Genomic DNA, 19641 nt, shown 5'->3' with positions numbered 1-19641 from the left:
TGGTTTCCTTAAGAGAAAATCTTGCCCGATAAACCTGTTGGAATTCTTTGAGAGATTACAAGTAGGATAGGTAAAGGAGATGTAGTAGATGTTGTATATTTGGACTTTCAGAAGCCTTTGACAAGGTTTCACACGTGAGGCTGCATACCAAGTTAGGAGCCCATGATATTACAGGAAAGTTACTAGCATAATTAGACCATTGGCTGATTGGTAGGAGACAGTGAGTGGAAGTAAACAGATCGTTGTCTGGTTGACTACCAATGACTAGTGGTGTTCCGCAGGGGTCGGTGTTGGGACCGCTTCTCTTTACACTGTAAGTCAGTGATGTAGAGGATGAAATTTGTTGCCATGTTTGCAGATGATACAAAGATTGATGAAGGGGCAGGTAGTGTTGAGGAAACAGGTGGATAGCAGAAGAACTTAGACAGTTTAGGAGAATGGGCAAGAAAGTGGCGAATGAAATATAATGTTGGAAAATGCATGGTCATGCACTTTGATAGCAGAAATAAATGTGCAGACTATTTTCTAAACCGGCAGAAATTCCAAACATCTGAGATGCAAAGGGACTTTGGAGTCCTTGTACAGAACACCCTAAAGGTTAACTTGCAAGTAGAGTCGGTGGTGAGGAAGGCAAATACAATGTTAGCATTCAGTTCAAAAGGACTTGAATACAAGAGCAGGGATGTGATGCTGAGACTTTATACGGCAGTAGTGAGGCCTCATCTTGAGTATCGTGAACATTTTTGGGCTCCTCATCTGAGAAAAGCTGTGTTGGCATTGGAGAGGATCCAGAGGCTGTTCACAAGGATGATTCTGGGGATAAAAGGGTTATCATACGAGGAACGTTTGATAGCTCTGGGTCTGTACTCACTGGAATTTAGAAGAATGAGGGAGGATCTCATTGAAATCTTTCAATGTTGAAAGGCCTGGACAGAGTAGATGTGGAAAGTTTGTTTCCCATGGTGGGGGAGTCTAGGACAAGAGGGCATAGTCTCGGGATGGAGGGGTTTTCATTTAAAACAGAGCTGTGGAGAAACTTTTTCAGCAAGAGGGTGGTGAATTTGTGGAATTTGTGTCTGCTCTTTCTAAAACCATTCTCGTTATCCCTGCTCTTTTCCCATGCACAGGGAGCCATGAGACCTGTCCGGATGTCGTAACCATAAGATGAGCCAAGGAGGATGTTGTGAACGAATAGGTGTTGGACCTATTCTCCACGTCTATTAACCCCCATGCCGTTGTCTAGTCTGCATGTCCTCTTCATGTCGCCTTGTACCACTGGTTACAGTTGTCACGATAGTGAACTGTCAAAGAGTAGAGACACACCTGTATCATATTCCCACTGAAGAAGTAGGAGCACGAGTCTGCCATTCTTTTTCTCCATCCAGTTGGATCACAGCTGGTCTGAGCTTGCCGCAACTAAACTTTGAAATCCAGTCCCCAGTGGCCCTTCCCTCCAAGGAGTTATCTCAGCTCTGGACATATTTTAATAATTCAGCCCAACGTCTCACTGTGCAGAGAGTTGCAATGAAAAATATAAATAAAAGACCTGCAGTTGCAGCAAGTATGAAATAAATCAGAAAATGTTGGAAACACTCAATAGGTTCGGCAGCAAATAGGGAGAAGCAGCACTAACGTTTCGGGTCGAGCAGACTTTGTCAGAACTTGGAAAGAGAGGTTGCTATGGAAAGAGGTGAGTTTTACCTCGCTATAATTGCAGGGATAGTGTGGGAGGAATGGATAGGACAAAAGAAATAACTCCAAAAGGGTGAGGCCAGAGTTGTCAGAAGGATAAGTAATGAATGCCATCAGGTTAGTGGGTTGTTGGAGGACAGTTGATGAGGGCAAATGTTACCCTTTATTCATCAGGATAACATTTGCCCTCAACAAGGGCAGTCAATCTGAATGATCTCATTTACAACTTATCTCCATGGCAACGCTGGCCTCTCTCAATCTCAATCCTCCCATTGTCCCTGCTATTCCTCCCACTCTCTCCCTATAGCTTGACGCTAACCTAGTTTTATCTCCTCTTTTCCATTTCCAACATGACCTGAAACATTAACTCTGTTTCTCTTTGCATAGCTGCTGCCTGACCCATCCTGTGTTTCTCACATTTTCGGTTTTATTAGGAAAATTCAAGATTCCTATCTCTGAGAGAAGAAGTTCCTTCTTACCTGTGCCTTAATTCATCTCTGTGAAATATTGCCCTGGTTCTAGATTCTCTCGATATCTTGCCCTTCTAAACCTTTGTTAGGGTGTAAATGATTCACTAAGATCACCTCATTTTTTTTCTGGACTTCTATGTGTTCAGGCCCTACCTGCTGAATGAAAACCACCTCTTCATCCCAGGAATCAGCCTGGGACAACCTTCTCCCAAGTGCCTCCAGTGTAGACTTTTCCACGCTAACTGACCAGATGAAAGTTGCACACGAGTGTAGCCTCTCCCATAGTTGCAACTCAGTTTTTCTCTCCTTTTAAGCTCCATCCCTGGTCCAGTTCTGTAGGTCAATGTAATCCGGTCGTAGATGGTGAGCCTAATGTGGAAGTTCACATTTGTTTATGCTGTTCCATTCTGCCCCGGGAACGTAACTGGAATCACAGTGTAGAAATCTGCGCCAGGTCTGGACAGACCCGTGTCCCTGTCTTCTGTCACCACCACTTGCTAAGCACGTTTCAATGAAAGTTGGGTGCAGGCAAAATACTGTTTTAGCTTGTTAGACCAGAGTGGTTTGAATCAAGTGCTGGTTTAACTGTAAATTCTCTGTTTTGGAAAGAATATGAGCACCATTCGATATCTTGTGGCCTGGCTCCTCTCTTAAAGTTGGTGGTGGGAGAATGGCTGTGGGAGAGGTGAGACAGTTTCCTCCACCACCGTCAGCTTAGTTTTCCATCAACACTGCCCTCTATTGGCAGGTCAGTGTCACGCCTCCTTTCTGAAGGAGCAGCCTTTAAATCTGGGCCCAAATTGTCATCCTCTTTACCACATCGTTCTTTTTCAAACCTGCAGCCCTGTGTGTGGAGACATCCGGAACTTACTGAATATATCCTTTCTAAGTGCCTCGTTTCTGACAGATTCTAGGTAGAACTGTTGAGCTCTCCGTCTAAGCTCTCCCGACTTGAAACGACCTCGCTACTCCTCTCATCTTATTCCGTGTGGGCTTCAGATTCCTTTGTTGCCTGATCCTTCCTCATGGAATGCCTGAAGGAGTTTTATAATGAAATCTAACTTATCTAGCTTCTCTCCCAAGTGCTCTCAGAGTTCAGTGATGTGGTTACCCAGAAGTAAACTTTATTCATTATATATATATATATACAGTAAATATAATCAATCAGGGTGTCATTCTGTATCATTCTGCTATACCGAGCATATTGTACATTTTGTTTACAAATATACGTATTTTATCCATCATTATATACACTGGAAATGCAATTGGTGCATCAAATCAATACAATCTCTTAGAACATTACAACTCAGAACAGGCCATTTGGCCCACTATTTTGAGCTGATCTTTTAATCTACTCCAAGATTAATCGATCCCTTCCCATCCATGTAGTCCTCCATTTTCCTATCTCAGTGATTCTTAAATACATCTGGGTCTACCACCTGGCAGGGCAGGGTATTCTACCCACCCACCACTCTCATTGTAATGAATGTACCCCCTATCAATGTTCCCTGTAATTTGTAATGAGCACTGTGCAAAAATACTTTGCTGTGCAATTTTTTGCCCAATGACAACAGCAGGTGCGCAGTGAGTAATTTGTTAAAAATCTGCAAAAAAGTCACCACAAATTCCGCCTTGTCAGAACCGCCAGCATCTGAAACCGGAAAAGGAAATGTGATTGTGTACGATCATGAAAAATACTTAGCATGCCAACGAGGCAGAGAGTGACAAAGTTTTGTGCGCAGTTGAAATTCCTTTGTGCGCTAATAGCAAAAGATGTGTACACGTGCACACCTCAGAGGGAACATTGCCCCTTATACTTTCCACCAATCACCTGAAAATTGTCCTCCTCTCGTCTTCGCCATTTCTGCCCTAAGAACGCTGCCACTCCAGTTTCCTCCTCAACTCCCTATACCCAGGAAGCATTAGAGGGTCTGTTACACAGGACCCAGCCCAGTGGTACAGGACCATAGACTCTGCTCTTCCCCGCAGAGCATCAGTGTGTTTTGTAACACATTCTTGCCCCTCAGGACATGCTAGTGAGCTGCATTCCCCTACGGACATCTCCACACACTGGTAAACAAAGTGTGACTTCACCAAGTTGGATGACTTTCCAGTAGAAGCTGACATTTATCACAATATGCATCTTGATTTTCACATTGTAGTGCAAAAATTAAACTTTATTTGTGAAAATATGATCAGGAAATAAGGTACAGCCATTACATCACAAACAGAGGTTTTACAGATGTCAGAAATCCAGAGTAACACTTATAAAATGCTTGAAGAAGTCAGCCTCAGGGGAGGGGAACAAATGATTGACACTTCATTAGGACAGTAAAGGGAGGGGGAAGAAGCTGGAATAAGAAGGTGGGTGAGAGGAAGGAGTACACACTGGAAGATGATAAGTGAAGCCAGGTGAGGGGGAAGGAAGGTGAGAGGGGGGCAGGTGATGATTGAGAAGCTGGGTGCAGACAGTACATAGCTGAAGTACATACAGTGAGGCGATAGACAGACGAAGAGGTAAGAGGGAAGTCATTATGAATAGAAGAAGAGAAAGGGGAAGTGGAAAACACCAGAAATAAGAGAAATTCATGTTTATCCTATCAGGTTGGAGGCCACCTAGATGGGATTTGAGGTGTTGCTCTTCCACCTGAGGGTTGCCTCATTGTGGCAGTAGAGGAGGCCATGGTCAAAATGAGGATTGGAAACTAAATGGTTGGCCACTCGGAAATCCTTCCCTGTTGTGGCGGATGGAGCACAAGTACCCAATGAAGCGATCCCCCAATGTACATCGGGTGCCACCGATGTAGAGGAGGTTGCTCTGGATAGATTCGGTACACTCGTGTAATCAAATGAATACATTCCTCTGAACGGCACACCAGGGCCACTCCTGCGGCCTCTTTTGACGGTACACAGGGTGAGTGTTTAAGAAGCACGGGACCGCACCCCGCAGTGTCCAATGGCAGCAGGACCCTGGACTGTGCTCCCACCCCACAAGGACTTAAGTGTTGACTGCATCAAGCCCCAGTGTGTCTCCAAGCAAGGATTCCTACAATTAGATATCCCGGACATCTTGTTGCAGTTTGAGGGGTGGTATTTGTATCAGGGAAGGGGTTAACTCCACCAATTAATACGCCAATCCGTGTGGCTCCGGAAGGTGGGAGGAAACGAACACCCAGGGGAACAGCCACACAGTTAGAGGAACAACCTATAAACTCCAAACTCAGCGCCAGAGGTCGGGATCGAACCCGTATTACTGGACCAGTGAGGGAACAGCTGTGTCAATGTACTACCCACATCCCTGGGATCCAAGGTGTGGAAAATTTCTTCTTCTCCAGCCCTTTACCCTTCCCACACACATGACTGTGTCTATCATCTTCTACCTAGTCCTGCTTTCCCTCTCAACCCACCACCTTTCTATTCTGGTATCTTCCCCCTTTCCAGTCCTGAAGAAAGGTCTTGGTCCTAAGCATCACCTGTTTATTAAATTTCCAAATATGCTGCCTGACCTGCCGATTTCCTCCAGCATTTTATGTCTGTTGCACCTCTCCGTTTTCTGATCCCCTTACAGTAAAACCCTTTGACTAATTGGCATTTCTAATTGTTCGTGCTCCTCTGGCGTCTGGCTATGGGGAGGCATGTTTGGTGCAGGTATTAAACCTGTTTCCTCACAGGGATCAATCCTGACCCCGGCCTGTATGGAGTTGGAACGTGCACCATGTCACCATGTGATTCGGGCTCCCCCTGGGTCCTCTGGTTTCCTGCCACATCCCAACAACGTGCGGGCTGGCAAGTTAATCAGGCACTGTAAGTTTGTTCCTCGTGTGAGCAAGTGGAATCTCTAAGGAATTGATGGTAATGCAGGAAGATTTAAAAAAAAAATTAAATGTTTAAACAGGCAGATGATGGGATGTATTACTTGAACCAAAACATTTGTTTATTCAGCAGACATCAGAGGTGTCTTCCTTCTTCAAAGAACCGGGTTTCTCTTCTTCCACTGTTGATGCTGCCCTTGTCCAGATCTCCTCCATTCCCCAGATATCTGCACTCACCCCTTCTTCCTGCTGCGTTAACAGTGATAGAGATCCTCTTGTTATTACCTACCCCATATGCCCCCACATCCAGCACATAATTCACTTCAAATTCCACCATGTTCTAAGGGATTCTACCACCAGACACAACCTTCCCTCCCCCTACCCAGCTCTCTGCTTTTCACAGGGGTCGCTGCCCTCCATGAATCCCTTGTCTGTTTGTCCTTCCCCACTAATCTCCCTCCTAGCATTTATTCCTGCAAGTGGCCAAAGTGTTCCACCAGCACGTTCACCTCCTTTCAGGGCCCCAAATGAGGCAACAGGTGAGGCAACACTTCGCCTGCGAATCTGCAAAATTTGATGCACGAACATCAATTTCTCCTTCCACATATCCACCCCCTTCTCTCTTTTTCTATCCCCAATTCTGGCCCCTTACATCTTCTCACCTGCCTATCACGCCCCCATGGTGCCCTCCTTCTTCTCTTCTCCTGTCCTATCAGATTCCTTCTTCTCCAGCCCTTTACCTTTCCCACTTAGCCGTTACCTATCACCTTCCAGCCAGGCTACCTTCCCCCACCCCGCACCTTTTAATTCTGGCGTTTGGTCCTTTCCTTTCCACTCCTGATGAAGGGTCTCGACCAGAAACATCGACCGTTTGTTCATTTCCTTATATTTCATTTTATTATTTTCACATGTATCGAAGTACAGTGAAAAGCCATCATACCGTTAATACAAAGCAATTCCTTACAACAGTACATTGAGGTGATAAATTGATTCGTGTGAGATTTGTGAAGATCTTAAATGATATGAACTGCACTAAGAAACCTGTGCGGGAGAGTTTGTAAACGGGAAAGTCTGATCCCCTCTCTCGACCTCAGAACTCCAGGTCCGGCGGTAATATTAGTCATTACAACTGAAGCCCATGACTACTTCCGTGCCTTATCGCGCACTTCACTCTCCTCGAAGCATTGCAGAGCCGCCTTCCCGGCTGTTGAATGTCACTGTTGATCTCATCCGCTCAGTCCGCCCGAGCTGCCTTCTCACGCTAGGACAGGCATGTCATTTCTCACCTGGGTATGAGGTGTGCTGGGTACCCTGGCTTAGCCCGCCTGTCAAAGCGGCGTAACCACGGCATGGCCGCCATCGCATGCAAACACCTACTTGGAGTCACGGGTGAGAGTTGTGATTCTGTTGGGTCCAGAGGTAAGTGAACGATTGCAGAATACTCAAACCTTTTTACCCCCCCCCCCCCCCACTGACACCTCATACATTGGGGTAGTACAAGGTAAAACAATAACAGAATGCAGAATGAAGTGTAACAGCTACAGAGATAGTGCAAAGCAGGTAGACAGGAAGGTGTGAGGACATTACGAGGTAAATTGTGATGTGAACAGTGAATCTGATCAGACTAGGGGACTGATCAACAGCGGCATAGAATCTCTCCTTCAGCCTGGTGGTACGTGCTTTCAGGTGTTTGTATCCTCTGTCCAATGGGAGGGGGGGATGAAAGAACGTCCAGAGAGCGTGGAAGTTGTTACACAAATATGTTTTAGTCTGGCATCTTAATGTATTTGTGGATGGTAGATTGTTCTAACATTGTAGATATTAAACAGACAACTGATGGAAAATTGCATTACTGAGAGTTTCCCTCCAGGGAAAAACGTGGGTAGAGGAAGGAAGAGTTGTATCAACAACCCAAGAGATTCTTCAGATGCTGGAAATCTCTGATCCTGAACACAGGTGCCCCCAGGGTTGTGTTCTGTGTCCCCTTCTCTGCTCCCTTTACACCCATGACTGTACTGACCCAAACAGCTCCAATCTGCTGATGACATGACTTTGACCCGCCTTATTTCTAACGGCAATGAGACAGTTTATAGAGGAGATGTTGACACCCTGACACAGTGGTGCCAAGATAACAATCTCTCCCTGAATGGCCGAAAAACAAAAGAGCTGATTGTGAATTACATGAGGAACAGAGACAGGTTTGGACAATCAACATCAATAGGACTGCAGCTGACAGGGTGAGTGGTTTCGAGTTCCTCAGTACATCTGATGATCTCACATGGACTGTACACGCTGGCAGTGTGGCAAAAAGGAAGCACAACAACGTCTCTGCCACCTCAGGCCACTGAAGAAGTTCAGCACGGGCCCCCAAATCCTCATGACCCTCTACATAGGCTCCATTGAAAATATCCTGACTGGCTGCATCACCGCCTGGTATGGGAATTGCACCAACCTTGATCTCTAGTCCTAACCTATTCAATCTTTCCTTATAATTCAGGTTCTCCAGACCCAGCAACAACATTGTAAATTTTCTCTATACTCTTTCAACCTTGTTTCTATCTTCCCTATAGGTAGGTAACCAAAATGCACACAGTACTCCAAATTAGGCCTCACCAATGTCTTATACAACTTCAACATAACAACCCATTTTCTGTACTCAATACATTTATCTATGAAGGTCAATATGCCAAAAGCTTTCTGTACATCCTTTACATTTAAAGATCCTTCGGCCTGAAATGTTGACTGTTTGCTTCCACGGATGTTGCCTGACCTGCTGAGTTCCTCCAGTGTGTTGTACGTGTTGCTTTGTCCCCAGAATCTGCACTGTATATGTACTTTGTGTATAAACTCCGCAGCACCCCGCTGCACCTTCGCACTTACTACGGGTAGTACCGACACCCACCAGCAGATGGGGGTATCGAACCACGCAACAGTACAAACATTTGCAGGGCTCGCCATCGCCATCGTGTGGTTGAAAGCGTCACTGCAATAAACTGCAATGGCAAGTTCAGACCATGGACCAGACCCCTTTGATCAGCATGTTGTGCCGAACTAATTAATCACGCAATTAAACGTCGCATTAAAGTAATCCCTCCTACCCGTACAATGTCCATATCGGGACACCAAGCCACGAGTGTCAGTTGACAGAAAGCTGGGATTGATGGGTAGGTCATAGAGTGAAAAGAGAGGGAGGGCTGAGGGAGAGGACTCTGGAGGGAATTTCAAAGACGACAACCGCAGGCACGAGCTTTCTTCCCCGGAACGCTGCTGGTCACAATCCAGAGGTTGATAGTAACTTCATGACAGGGCTTGGTTATAGTCAATGGTCGCATTCTTTTTCCCCAAGATACGGGGGTCTGCAACTTTTAGGGCACAGGTTTAAGGAGAGAGGGGAAAAGTTTTAGACACATAGAAAACCTACAGCGCAATACAGGCCCTTCGGCCCACAAAGTTGTGCCGAACTTGTCTCTACCTTAGAAATTACAAGGTTTACCCATAGCCCTCTATTTTTCTAACTTGTATGTACCTATGCAAAACTCTCTTAAAAGACCCTATCGTAAAAGACCCTGCCACCATTGCTGGCAGCCTATTTCATGCACTCACCACTCTCTGCATAAACTAATACCCCTGACATCCCTCCCCCACCTAATTCCAAGCACCTTAAAACTGTGCCTTGCCATGTTAGCCATTTCAGCCCTGGAAAAAAGCCTCTCATCATCTTATACACCTCTTATCAGGTCACCTCTCATGGAATAAGAGGGAAGGGGGAGGAAAATGTGGAAGGTGAAATCGATGTTCATGCATCAAGTTTGAAGCTACCCAAACGGAATATCAGATGTTCCTCTTCCACTTTGGCAGTGGCCTCATTGTGGAACAAGAGGAACCATGGACAGAAATGTTGGAATGGGAACGAGAATTGGAAATAAAATGGTTAGGTACTGGGAAATTCCACTTTTGGCGAATAGAGCAGAGGTCCTCGACAAAGAGCGCCCCCAATTTACAACCTATCTCACCAGTGTATATCAGCACTGGATACAATAGACCACCCCAGCAGATTCACAGGTGAAGTGTTGCCTCACCTGGAAGGATTATTTGGGGCCCTGAAAGGAGGTGAAGGGGCAGGTGGAACACTTTGAGCAGTTGCAGGAATAAATGCTAGGAGGGGAATTAGTGGGGAAGGACAAACGGACAAGGGATTCATGGAGGGGAGCAAGCCCTGTGAAAAGCAGAGAGCTGGGTAGGGGGAGGGAAAATTGTGTTTGCTGGTAGGATCCCTTAGAAGATGGTGCAATTGGTGGTGAATTATGTGCTGGATGTGGGGGCATATGGGGTAGGTAATAACAAGAGGATCTCTATCACTGTTAACGCAGCAGGAAGAAGGGGTGAGTGCAGATATCTGGGAAATGGAGGAGATCCGGACAAGGGCATCATCAACAGTGGAAGAAGAGAAACCCGGTTCTTTGAAGAAGGAAGACACCTCTGATGTCTGCTGAATAAACAAATGTTTTGTTCAAGTAATACATCCCATCATCTGCCTGTTTAAACATTTAATTTTTAAAAAAAATCTTCCTGCATTACCATCAATTCCTTAGAGATTCCACTTGCTCACACGAGGAACAAACTTACAGTGCCTGATTAACTTGCCAGGCCACACATTGTTGGGATGTGGCAGGAAACCAGAGGACCCAGGGGGAGCCCGAATCACATGGTGACATGGTGCACGTTCCAACTCCATACAGGCCGGGGTCAGGATTGATCCCTGTGAGGAAACAGGTTTAATACCTGCACCAAACATACCTCCCCATAGCCAGAAGCCAGAGGAGCACGAACAATTAGAAATGCCAATTAGTCAAAGGGTTTTACTGTAAGGGGATCAGAAAACGGAGAGGTGCATCATGCATGGAAATGAATAAACAGTTGATGTTTAGGGCCGAGACCTTTCTTCAGGACTGGAAAGGGGGAAGATACCAGAATAGAAAGGTGGTGGGTTGAGAGGGAAAGGAGGACTAAGTCGAAGATGATATACGCAGTCATGTGTTTGGGAGGGGTAAAGGGCTGGAGAAGAAGAAATTTTACACACCTTCGATTCCGGGGATGTGGGTAATACATTGACACGGCCGTTGCCTCGCAGGTCCAGCGACACAGGTTCGATCCCGACCTCTGATGCTGAGTTTGGAGTTTATAGGTTGTTCCTGTAACTGTGTGGCTGTTCCCCCGGGTGTTCCAGTTTCCTCCCACCTTCCGGAGCCGCACGGATTGGTGTATTAATTGGTGGAGTTAACCCCTTCCCTGATACAAACTCCACCCCTCAAACTGCAACGAGATTTCCGGGATGCCTAAGCTGTAGGAATCCTTGCCTGGAGACACACTGGGGCTTGGATCAGTCTACACTTAAGTCCCTGTGGGGTGGGAGCACAGTCCAGGGTCCAGCTGCCATTGGACATTGCGGGGTGCGGTCCCGTGCTTCTTAAACACTCACCCTGTGTACCGTCTAAAGAGGACGCAGTAGTGGCACTGGTATTGCCGTTCAGAGAAATGTATTCATTTGATGACACGAGTGTACCGACTCTATCCGGATTAACCTCCTCTACATCGGTGACATCCGACGTGGATTGGGAAATCGCTTCATTGGGTACTTGTGCTCCATCCTCCACAACAGGGAAGATTTCCGAGTGGCCAACCATTTTGTTTCCAATCCTCATTTTGACCATGGCCTCCTCTACTGTCACAGTGAGGCAACCCTCAGGTGGAGGAGCAACACCTCAAATCCCATCTAGGTGGCCTCCAACCTGATGGGATGAACATGAATTTCACTTACTTCTGGTATTTTCCACCTCCCCTTTCTCTTCTTCCATTCATCATGACTCCCCTCTTATCTCTTCATCTGTGTATCGCCTCACTCTGGTGCACCCCCTCCTCCTTCATTTGCTCCCAAGGTCCACTCTCCTCTCCTGCTAGTTTCCTCCTTCTTCAGCTATGTACTGTTTGCACCCAGCTTCTCATTCATTACCTGCCCCCCTCTCACCTTCCTTCCCCCTCACCCGGCTTCACTTATCACCTTCCAGCGTGTACTCCTTCCTCTCCCCCACCTTATTATTCCAGCTTCTTCCCCCTCCCTTTACTGTCCTGATGAAGTGTCAATCATTTGTTCCCCTCCCCTGAGGCTGACTTCTTCAAGCATTTTACAAGTGTTACTCTGGATTTCTGACATCTGTAAAACCTCTGTTTGTGATGTAATGGCTGTATCTTATTTCCTGATCACATTTTCACAAATAAAGTTTAATTTTTGCACTAAAATGAGAAAATCAAGATGCATATTGTGATAAATGTCAGCTTCTACTGGAAAGTCATCCAACTTGGTGAAGACACACTTTGTTTAGTCTGTATCATGCTCATCCTCCAGTGTGTGGAGATGTCCGTAGGGGAATGTTGCTCATTGGCACATCCTGAGGGGCAAGAATGTGTTACAAAACACACCAATGCTCTGGGGGAAGAGCAGAGTCTCTGGTCCTGTACCACTGGGCTGGGAACTGTGTAACAGCCCCTCTAATACTTCACGGTGTACTGAGTTGAGGAGGAAACTGGAGTGGTGTTCATAGGGCAGAAAAAGCAAAGACGAGAGGGGGAGGACAATTTTAAGGTGATTGGTGGAAAGTATAGGGGGTAATGTTCCCTCTGAGGTGTGCACGTGTACACATCTTTTGCTATTAGCGCACAAAGGAATTTAAACCGCGCACAAAACTTTGTCACTCTCTGCCTCGTTGGCATGTTAAGTATTTCTCATGTTCGTACGCAATCACATTTCCTTCTCCGGTTTATGATGCGGGCGGTTCTGTCGCCATGGAATTTGTGACGATTTTTTTCCAGATTTTAGAACCGGCTTATTTATATTGTTTTTATTGAAGAAATTATTAAGTGCGCATGTGCTGTTGTCATTGGGCAAAAAATTGCACAGCACGGGATTCTTGCACAGTGCTCATTACAAATTAGAGGGAACATTGATAGGGGGTACATTCATTACAATGAGAGTGGTGGGTGGGTAGAATGCCCTGCCCTGCCAGGTGGTAGACCCAGATGCATTTAAGAATCACTCAGACAGGTACATAGATGACAGAAGAATGGAGGACTACATGGGTGGGAAGGGATCAATTGAACTTGGGGTTGATTAAAAGATCAGCACAACATCGTGGGCAGAAGGGACAGTACTGTGTTATAATGTTCTAAGAGGTTGTATTGATTTGATGCGCCAATTGCATTTCCAGTGTATATAATGATGGATAAAATACGTATATTTGCAAACAAAATGTACAATATGCTCGATGTATAGCAGAATGACACCCTGATTGATTATATTTACTGTATATATACATATATAATCAATAAAATTTATTTCTCGGAAAAAAAGAGTGCAGGGTAATCACATCACTGAACTCTGAGAGCACTTGGGAGAGAAGCTAGATACGTTAGATTTCATTATAAAACTCCTTCAGGCATTCCATGAGGAAGGATCAGGCAACAAAGGAACCTGAAGCCCACACGGAATAAGATGAGAGGAGTAGCGAGGTCGTTTCATGTCAGGAGAACTAGACGGGGAGCTCAACAGTTCTACCTAGAATCTGTCAGAAACGAGGCACTTAGAAGGAATATATTCAGTAAGTTCCGGATTTCTCCACACACAGGGCTGCAGGTTTGAAAATGAATAATTTGGCAAAGTGGATGACAATTTGGGCCCAGATTTACCGGCGGCTCCTTCAGAAAGGAGGCGTGACACTGACCTGCCAATAGAGGGCAGTGTTGATGGAAAACTAAGCTGACGGTGGTGGAGGAAACTATCTCACCTCCCCCACGGCCATTCTCCCACCATCAACTTTAAGAGAGGAGCCAGGCCACAAGATATCGAATGGTGCTCATACTCTTTCCAAAACAGAGAATTGACAGCTAAACCAGCACTTGATTCAAATCATTCCCGTCTAACAAGCTAAAACAGTATTTTGCCTGCACCCAACTTTCATTGAAACGTGCTTAGCAAGTGGTGGTGACAGAAGCCCGGGTCACGGGTCTTTCCAGACCTGGTGCAGATTTCTACACTGTGATTCTAGTTACGATCCCGGGCAGAATGGAACAGCATGAACAGATCTGAACTTCCATATTAGGCTCAAGATCTACGACCGGATTACATTGACTTACGGAACTGGACCGGGGATGGAGCTTAAAAGGAGGGAAAAGCTGAGTTGCAACTATGGGAGAGGCTACACTCGTGTGCAACTTTCATCTGGTCAGTTAGCGTGGAAAAGTCTACACTGGAGGCACTTGGGAGAAGGTTGTCCCAGGCTGATTCCTGGGATGAAGAGGTGGTTTTCATTCAGCAGGTAGGACCTGAACACATAGAAGTCCAGAAAAAAAATGAGGTGATCTTAGTGAATCATTTACACCCTAACAAAGGTTTAGAAGGGCAAGATATCGAGAGAATCTAGAACCAGGGCAATATTTCACAGAGATGAATTAAGGCACAGGCAAGAAGGAATTTCTTATCTCAGAGATAGGAATCTTGAATTTTCCTAAAAAAACAGAAAATGCAAGAAACACAGGATGGGTCAGGCAGCAGCTACGCAAAGAGAAACAGAGTTAATGTTTCAGGTCATGTTGGAAATGGAAAAGAGGTGATAAAACTAAGTTAGCGTCAAGCTATAGGGAGAGAGTGGGAGGAATGGCAGGGTCAAAGGGAGGATTGAGATTGAGAGAGGCCAGGTTTTCCACAGAGATAAGTTGTAAATGAGATCATCCTGACCGACTGCCCTCAGTGAGGGCAAATGTTATCCTGATGAATAAAGGATAACATTTGCCCTCAACAACTGTCCTCCAACAACCCACTAACCTGATGGCCTTATTCATTGCTGAACCATCTGACAACTCTGGCCTCACCTTTCAGAGTTATTTCTTTTGTCCTGTCCATTCCTCCCCCACTATCCCTGCAATTATAGCAAGGCAAAACACACCTCTTTCCATAGCAACCTCTCTTTCCAAGTTCTGACAAAGTCTGCTTGACCTGAAACGTTAGTGCTGCTTCTCCCTATTTGCTGCACGACCTGTTGAGTGTTTCCAACATTTTCTGATTTAATTTCGTACTTGCTGCATCTGCAGGTTGTTTATTTAGCTTTTTCATTGCAACTCACTGCACAGTGAGACGTTGAGCTGAATTACTAAAATATATCCAGAGTTGAGATAACTCCTTGGAGGGAAGGGCTACTGGGGACTGGGATTCAAAGTTTAGTTGCAGTGAGCTCAGACCAGCTGTGATCCAACTGGATGGAGGGAAAGGATGGAGGGGCCAAATGGCAGACTCGTGCCCCTACTTCTCCAGTGGGGATATAATACAAGTGTGTCTCTACTCTTTGACTGTTCGCTATCATGACAACTGCAACCAGTGGTACAAGGAGACAAGAAGAGGACATGAAGACTAGACAATGGCATGGGGGTTAATAGGCGTGGAGAGGAGGTTCCAACACCTATTCGTTCACAATATCCTCCTTGTTTCATCTTATGGATACGACATCTGGACAGGTCTCATGGCTCCCTGTGGATGGGAAAAGAGCACGGATAACGAGAATGGTTTTACAAAGAGCAGAGACAAGCCCCATACACCTCTTCTCACATTTGTTCAAAGCCTCCCTTCTCTAAGCTGTCTGCAAAAGATTGCCACATATCACAAGCACCATCCTGAAAGATTGTGTCTGTATGTATATACATATAAGACCAAAAGACATAGGAGCAGTATTAGACCATTTGCTCCATCGACTCTGTTTCTCATCAGTTCTTTGCAGTTAAGGGACGTTCTTCCACCCTTTCTTCATCACGTTCACTGATCATCAATAGGGTTTCCCATTTTGGTTGCCAATGTTGGAAAATCCACCCGCAAACCACATTACGTCAAGTCTCATCAACTCAAGTTGCTTTAATTGTCATTTTGACCATAACTGCTGGTTCCGTACACAGTAAAAATGAGACAACGTTTTTCAGGACCATGGTGCTACATAAACAATACAAAACCTACACTGAACTATATAAACCAACACAAAAACTGCACTAGACTACAGAGCTACCCAGGACTGCATGAAGTACACAGAACAGTGCAGGAATTACAATAAATACTAAACAAGACAATAGGCACAATAGGCTGGTAGTCTAAAGTTACATAACTAATCAGCTGAATGATGGCGTCTGGGATTCTGTCCTTTTCTGTACTCCCGCTGAGTATTTCATTGCCACAGATGTAGTCCAATTTAATGTCCATTGGAGAGCAGAATGGATGGAACCAGCTGGCTAAGACTTGCTTTTTTCCTGGCACGGACTCCTGCCCGCTCGCCTCGCTTCCATTCCTCACACACCGTTTACGCCGTACCCCCCTCCGGCCACCGGCATCAGGCGACTCCGAGGACTGATTCCCTCAGCAAGCCGAGTTCGCGCAATCCAACCAGCAGACTTTCATGGAGGTTCATTTTTGGGCAATCTCTGTATTGTAGCAGTAACTGGCAATGGTAGATCTGTTATCCATTGCCCTAAACCCTAATTGTGTCTTAAAATTAAATTAAATTTAAAAACTAAATTAAAGTAGCACCAGATCTGAAAGGCCGCTTTCAAAAATAGGTTTAATTTACATTATTATGTTTACAGCAGAAATACAAAAATGCATGGGCTCTACTATGTTCATAGTTTCGCCGAGCCTATACATGCATAACATGTACTGTGCTCATTTCTGGTCGTCTCTCTATAAGAAGGACATGGAAACCATAGAAAGGGTGCAGAGGAGATTTACAAGGATGTTGACTGGATTGGGAGCATCCCTTATGAGAATAGGTTGAGTGAACTCAGCTTTTTCTCCTTGGAGTGATGATGAGAGGTGACTTGTAGAGGTGCACAAGATAATGAGAGGCATTGATCGTGTGGATAGTCTGAGGCTTTTCCCCAGGGCTGAAATGGCTAGCTCGAGAGGGCATGGTTTTAAGGTGCTTGGAAGTAGGTACAGAGGCGATGTCAGGGGTAAGTTTTTATCTCAGAGTGGTGAGTGCATAGAATGGGCTGCCAGTGGTGGTGGTGGGGGCGGATACAAAGTCTCTTTTAAGAGACTCCTGGATGGCTACATGGAGCTGAGGAAAATGGAGGGCTTTGGGTAAATCCGAGGTAGTACTAAGGTAGGATCATGTTCGGCACAGCATTGTGGGCCAAAGGGCCTGTATTGTGCTGTATGTTTTTCTATGTTTCTTTGCTTTTTCTATAGAATTATATTCATAGCAGAAATACAAACTGTGCATCAGCTCCACTATGTTCATAGTTTTGCCCAGACTATACGTTCATAATGTTGTCAAGACTATACAACAGTACAGTCATCAAATTCAGGCATTCTTTGCACCTCACACTCAGTGGGCACTTTATTAGGTACACCCGTGCACTTGCTCATTAATGCAGCTCTGTAATCAGACAATCATATGGGAGCAGCTCAATACAGAAAACATCCATATATGGTCAAGAGGTTCTCTCGTTGCCCAGACCGATCATCACAGTTGGGAATAAATGTGACTTTGACCCTGGAAGGGTTGTTGAATCCAATCGGGGTGGTTGGAGTATCTCAGAAACTGTTGATCTTCCGGGATTTTCACGCACAACGATCTCGACAGTTTACAGAGAAAGGTACGAAAACCAAAACAAAGCAGAACAATTAAAAGATTGAGTAAACTGTGTTTCTGTGTGCCTTGTTATGGAGAAGTCAGAGGAGAATGGCCTGACTGGTTCAAGCTGACATGAAGGTGGTAGGAGGGCATCTCTGCTCGCACAATACGTCGAACCATGACGTGGATGGGCTGCAGCGGCAAACGAACACGAGCATATACTCAATGGCCACTGTGTTAGCTACTCGAAGTACCTAACAAAGCGGCCAAAGTATGTATGTAGTCTCTTTGAACAGCAGACCATCACGTGTTCAGGTGTTTGCCTGGTTGTTACACAGGACCCCATCCCTCAGTATCCAGTGTCCACAGGACTCTCGCCGGTAGCAATTCCCACAATTCACTTGCGGTAGCTGTGCTTGTGCGCAGGACCACCGGGCTTCAGGGCGTCCCTCGATAAATATTCCAGCCGGCAGTATTTACTTAAAGACACCTCATTGCACCAGAAGTCGAAAATTTTCTGGATAGACTGAATTATTTCTTTCACCAAGTTGAAGATCTTCTAGCAGATCTTGATGTCTGATTCGGTGTGTGTCCATGGAACCAGTCAGCACGTGAATTCAGTTGCACAGCTCCTCAAAATGAAAAGAGATGGGATTGGCGTCTCATCTTCATCACAGCCGGTTGAAGGGCAGTGTGTGCTTGCAGTGAGACTCAGACCATGCAGGAAGAATCGGGGGGAGAGGAGTACTCTCACTGCCAGCGGGTGACGTCTTGCTGCTTATTGATGAGTTTTGGTGAAGAGACATTCTGCCACAGGGTTATGACAGCCCGCTCGAAGAACCTCGGTACAGGATCCCGTGTGTTTTTCTCCTGCAGTATCTGCAGGGATCTCTGTGCTGACCATGCCTGATAGGCTGTGGTCACAATAACATGGTCAATCGACTTTAATGCTGGGGCTGAACCCACCAGTAAAATGCAAGACTCCAACTTAAATCCTCCTTTACATCTGAATTATCACCAGCGTACGCCCGGTTCTCAGGCCACTCTGCTAACACCTCACCAGAGCAGAAAATAAAATTTAACGGGTCCAAATGGAGCTGTGGAATGTCTGTGATTGTGTATGGTAAGGACTTGTATATATATGGTCCTCAGTTAGATTTTCATGTAAAAGGTTTCACCGATACCTGCATCCTCTTGCCTGCAGCGTCTGTTGGTCTCCGGTGATGTGTTTCCTATGTAGACCGCAAGAGCGCTGAACACAATGACTCCAGCCGCTTATCATATGACTCCGATAGCACAGTGTGGATGGCACGGTCCGAGTAGTTAATCACCCGATCCACCGGAAGTCTCATTGCAGTTCCCTTAAGGGGTACCTTTGCTCCGACAAGGACAGCGGAGTGATCAATAAGGAGCTGTAAGGTGCCCTTGAGTGACAAAGTCTGGAAAGCAAGTTTTGCTGCTCCAAGTTTCCCCTGAGCTGACCACAAGCTGGCGTGCTTAATTAAAAGTAATTTTAAAACTACAGATGCAAGAATTATTCAAAAATATAAACAAGAGTGTTGGAAACACTGAAGCTTTTAGACAGCAACTGTGGAAGAGAAATAGAGCTAAATTTCACCCTTCGTGCACGCTGCTCTGAATTCATTTCTGTGGCTGCAGATTCTATTCAGAAATTCTGGAAAGGTGTTTTCACTTGTGGAAATACTGGTTTTCTCGCATTCGCATGTCCACTCCCACTTTACTGGCATCTGTGCTAATTCATTCCAAATTCATGTCAAACCTGTATTATCCACTGCAACGTGAAAATATCCAAACAAAAAAGAAGATGAATCTCAGGGTTGTGTACCGTATGCATATTTTGATAACAAATGTACTTTGAGTTGAAGTGTTAAATATTATTTTGGAACTGAAACATCTCCAGTATTGGTAATACCAACAGAGAATGCAGAAAACCGGTCAGGCAGCAACCGTGGTTAGAGAAACTTTACTAAGTTCGGGAAATTT

General features: G+C 45.5%; 1 protein-coding gene across 1 annotated transcript in view; it reads left to right on the top strand.

The window, feature by feature from the left end:
• Positions 1-3409, top strand: part of LOC132394568 (flotillin-1-like) — a 60629-nt gene extending 57220 nt beyond the window's left edge. The window contains exon 13 of the mRNA XM_059970866.1: positions 1128-3409. Within this exon, the coding sequence (XP_059826849.1) occupies positions 1128-1157 (30 nt within the window). The 3' untranslated portion in view covers positions 1158-3409. The remainder of the gene's footprint in view (positions 1-1127) is intronic.
• Positions 3410-19641: the final 16232 nt, after the last annotated feature.

This window comes from Hypanus sabinus, chromosome 5, assembly GCF_030144855.1.
Source record: "Hypanus sabinus isolate sHypSab1 chromosome 5, sHypSab1.hap1, whole genome shotgun sequence".
Taxonomy (NCBI): domain Eukaryota; kingdom Metazoa; phylum Chordata; class Chondrichthyes; order Myliobatiformes; family Dasyatidae; genus Hypanus; species Hypanus sabinus.
Note: the sequence above shows the minus strand (reverse complement) of the source record. Positions and strands in the feature narration are given on the sequence as shown.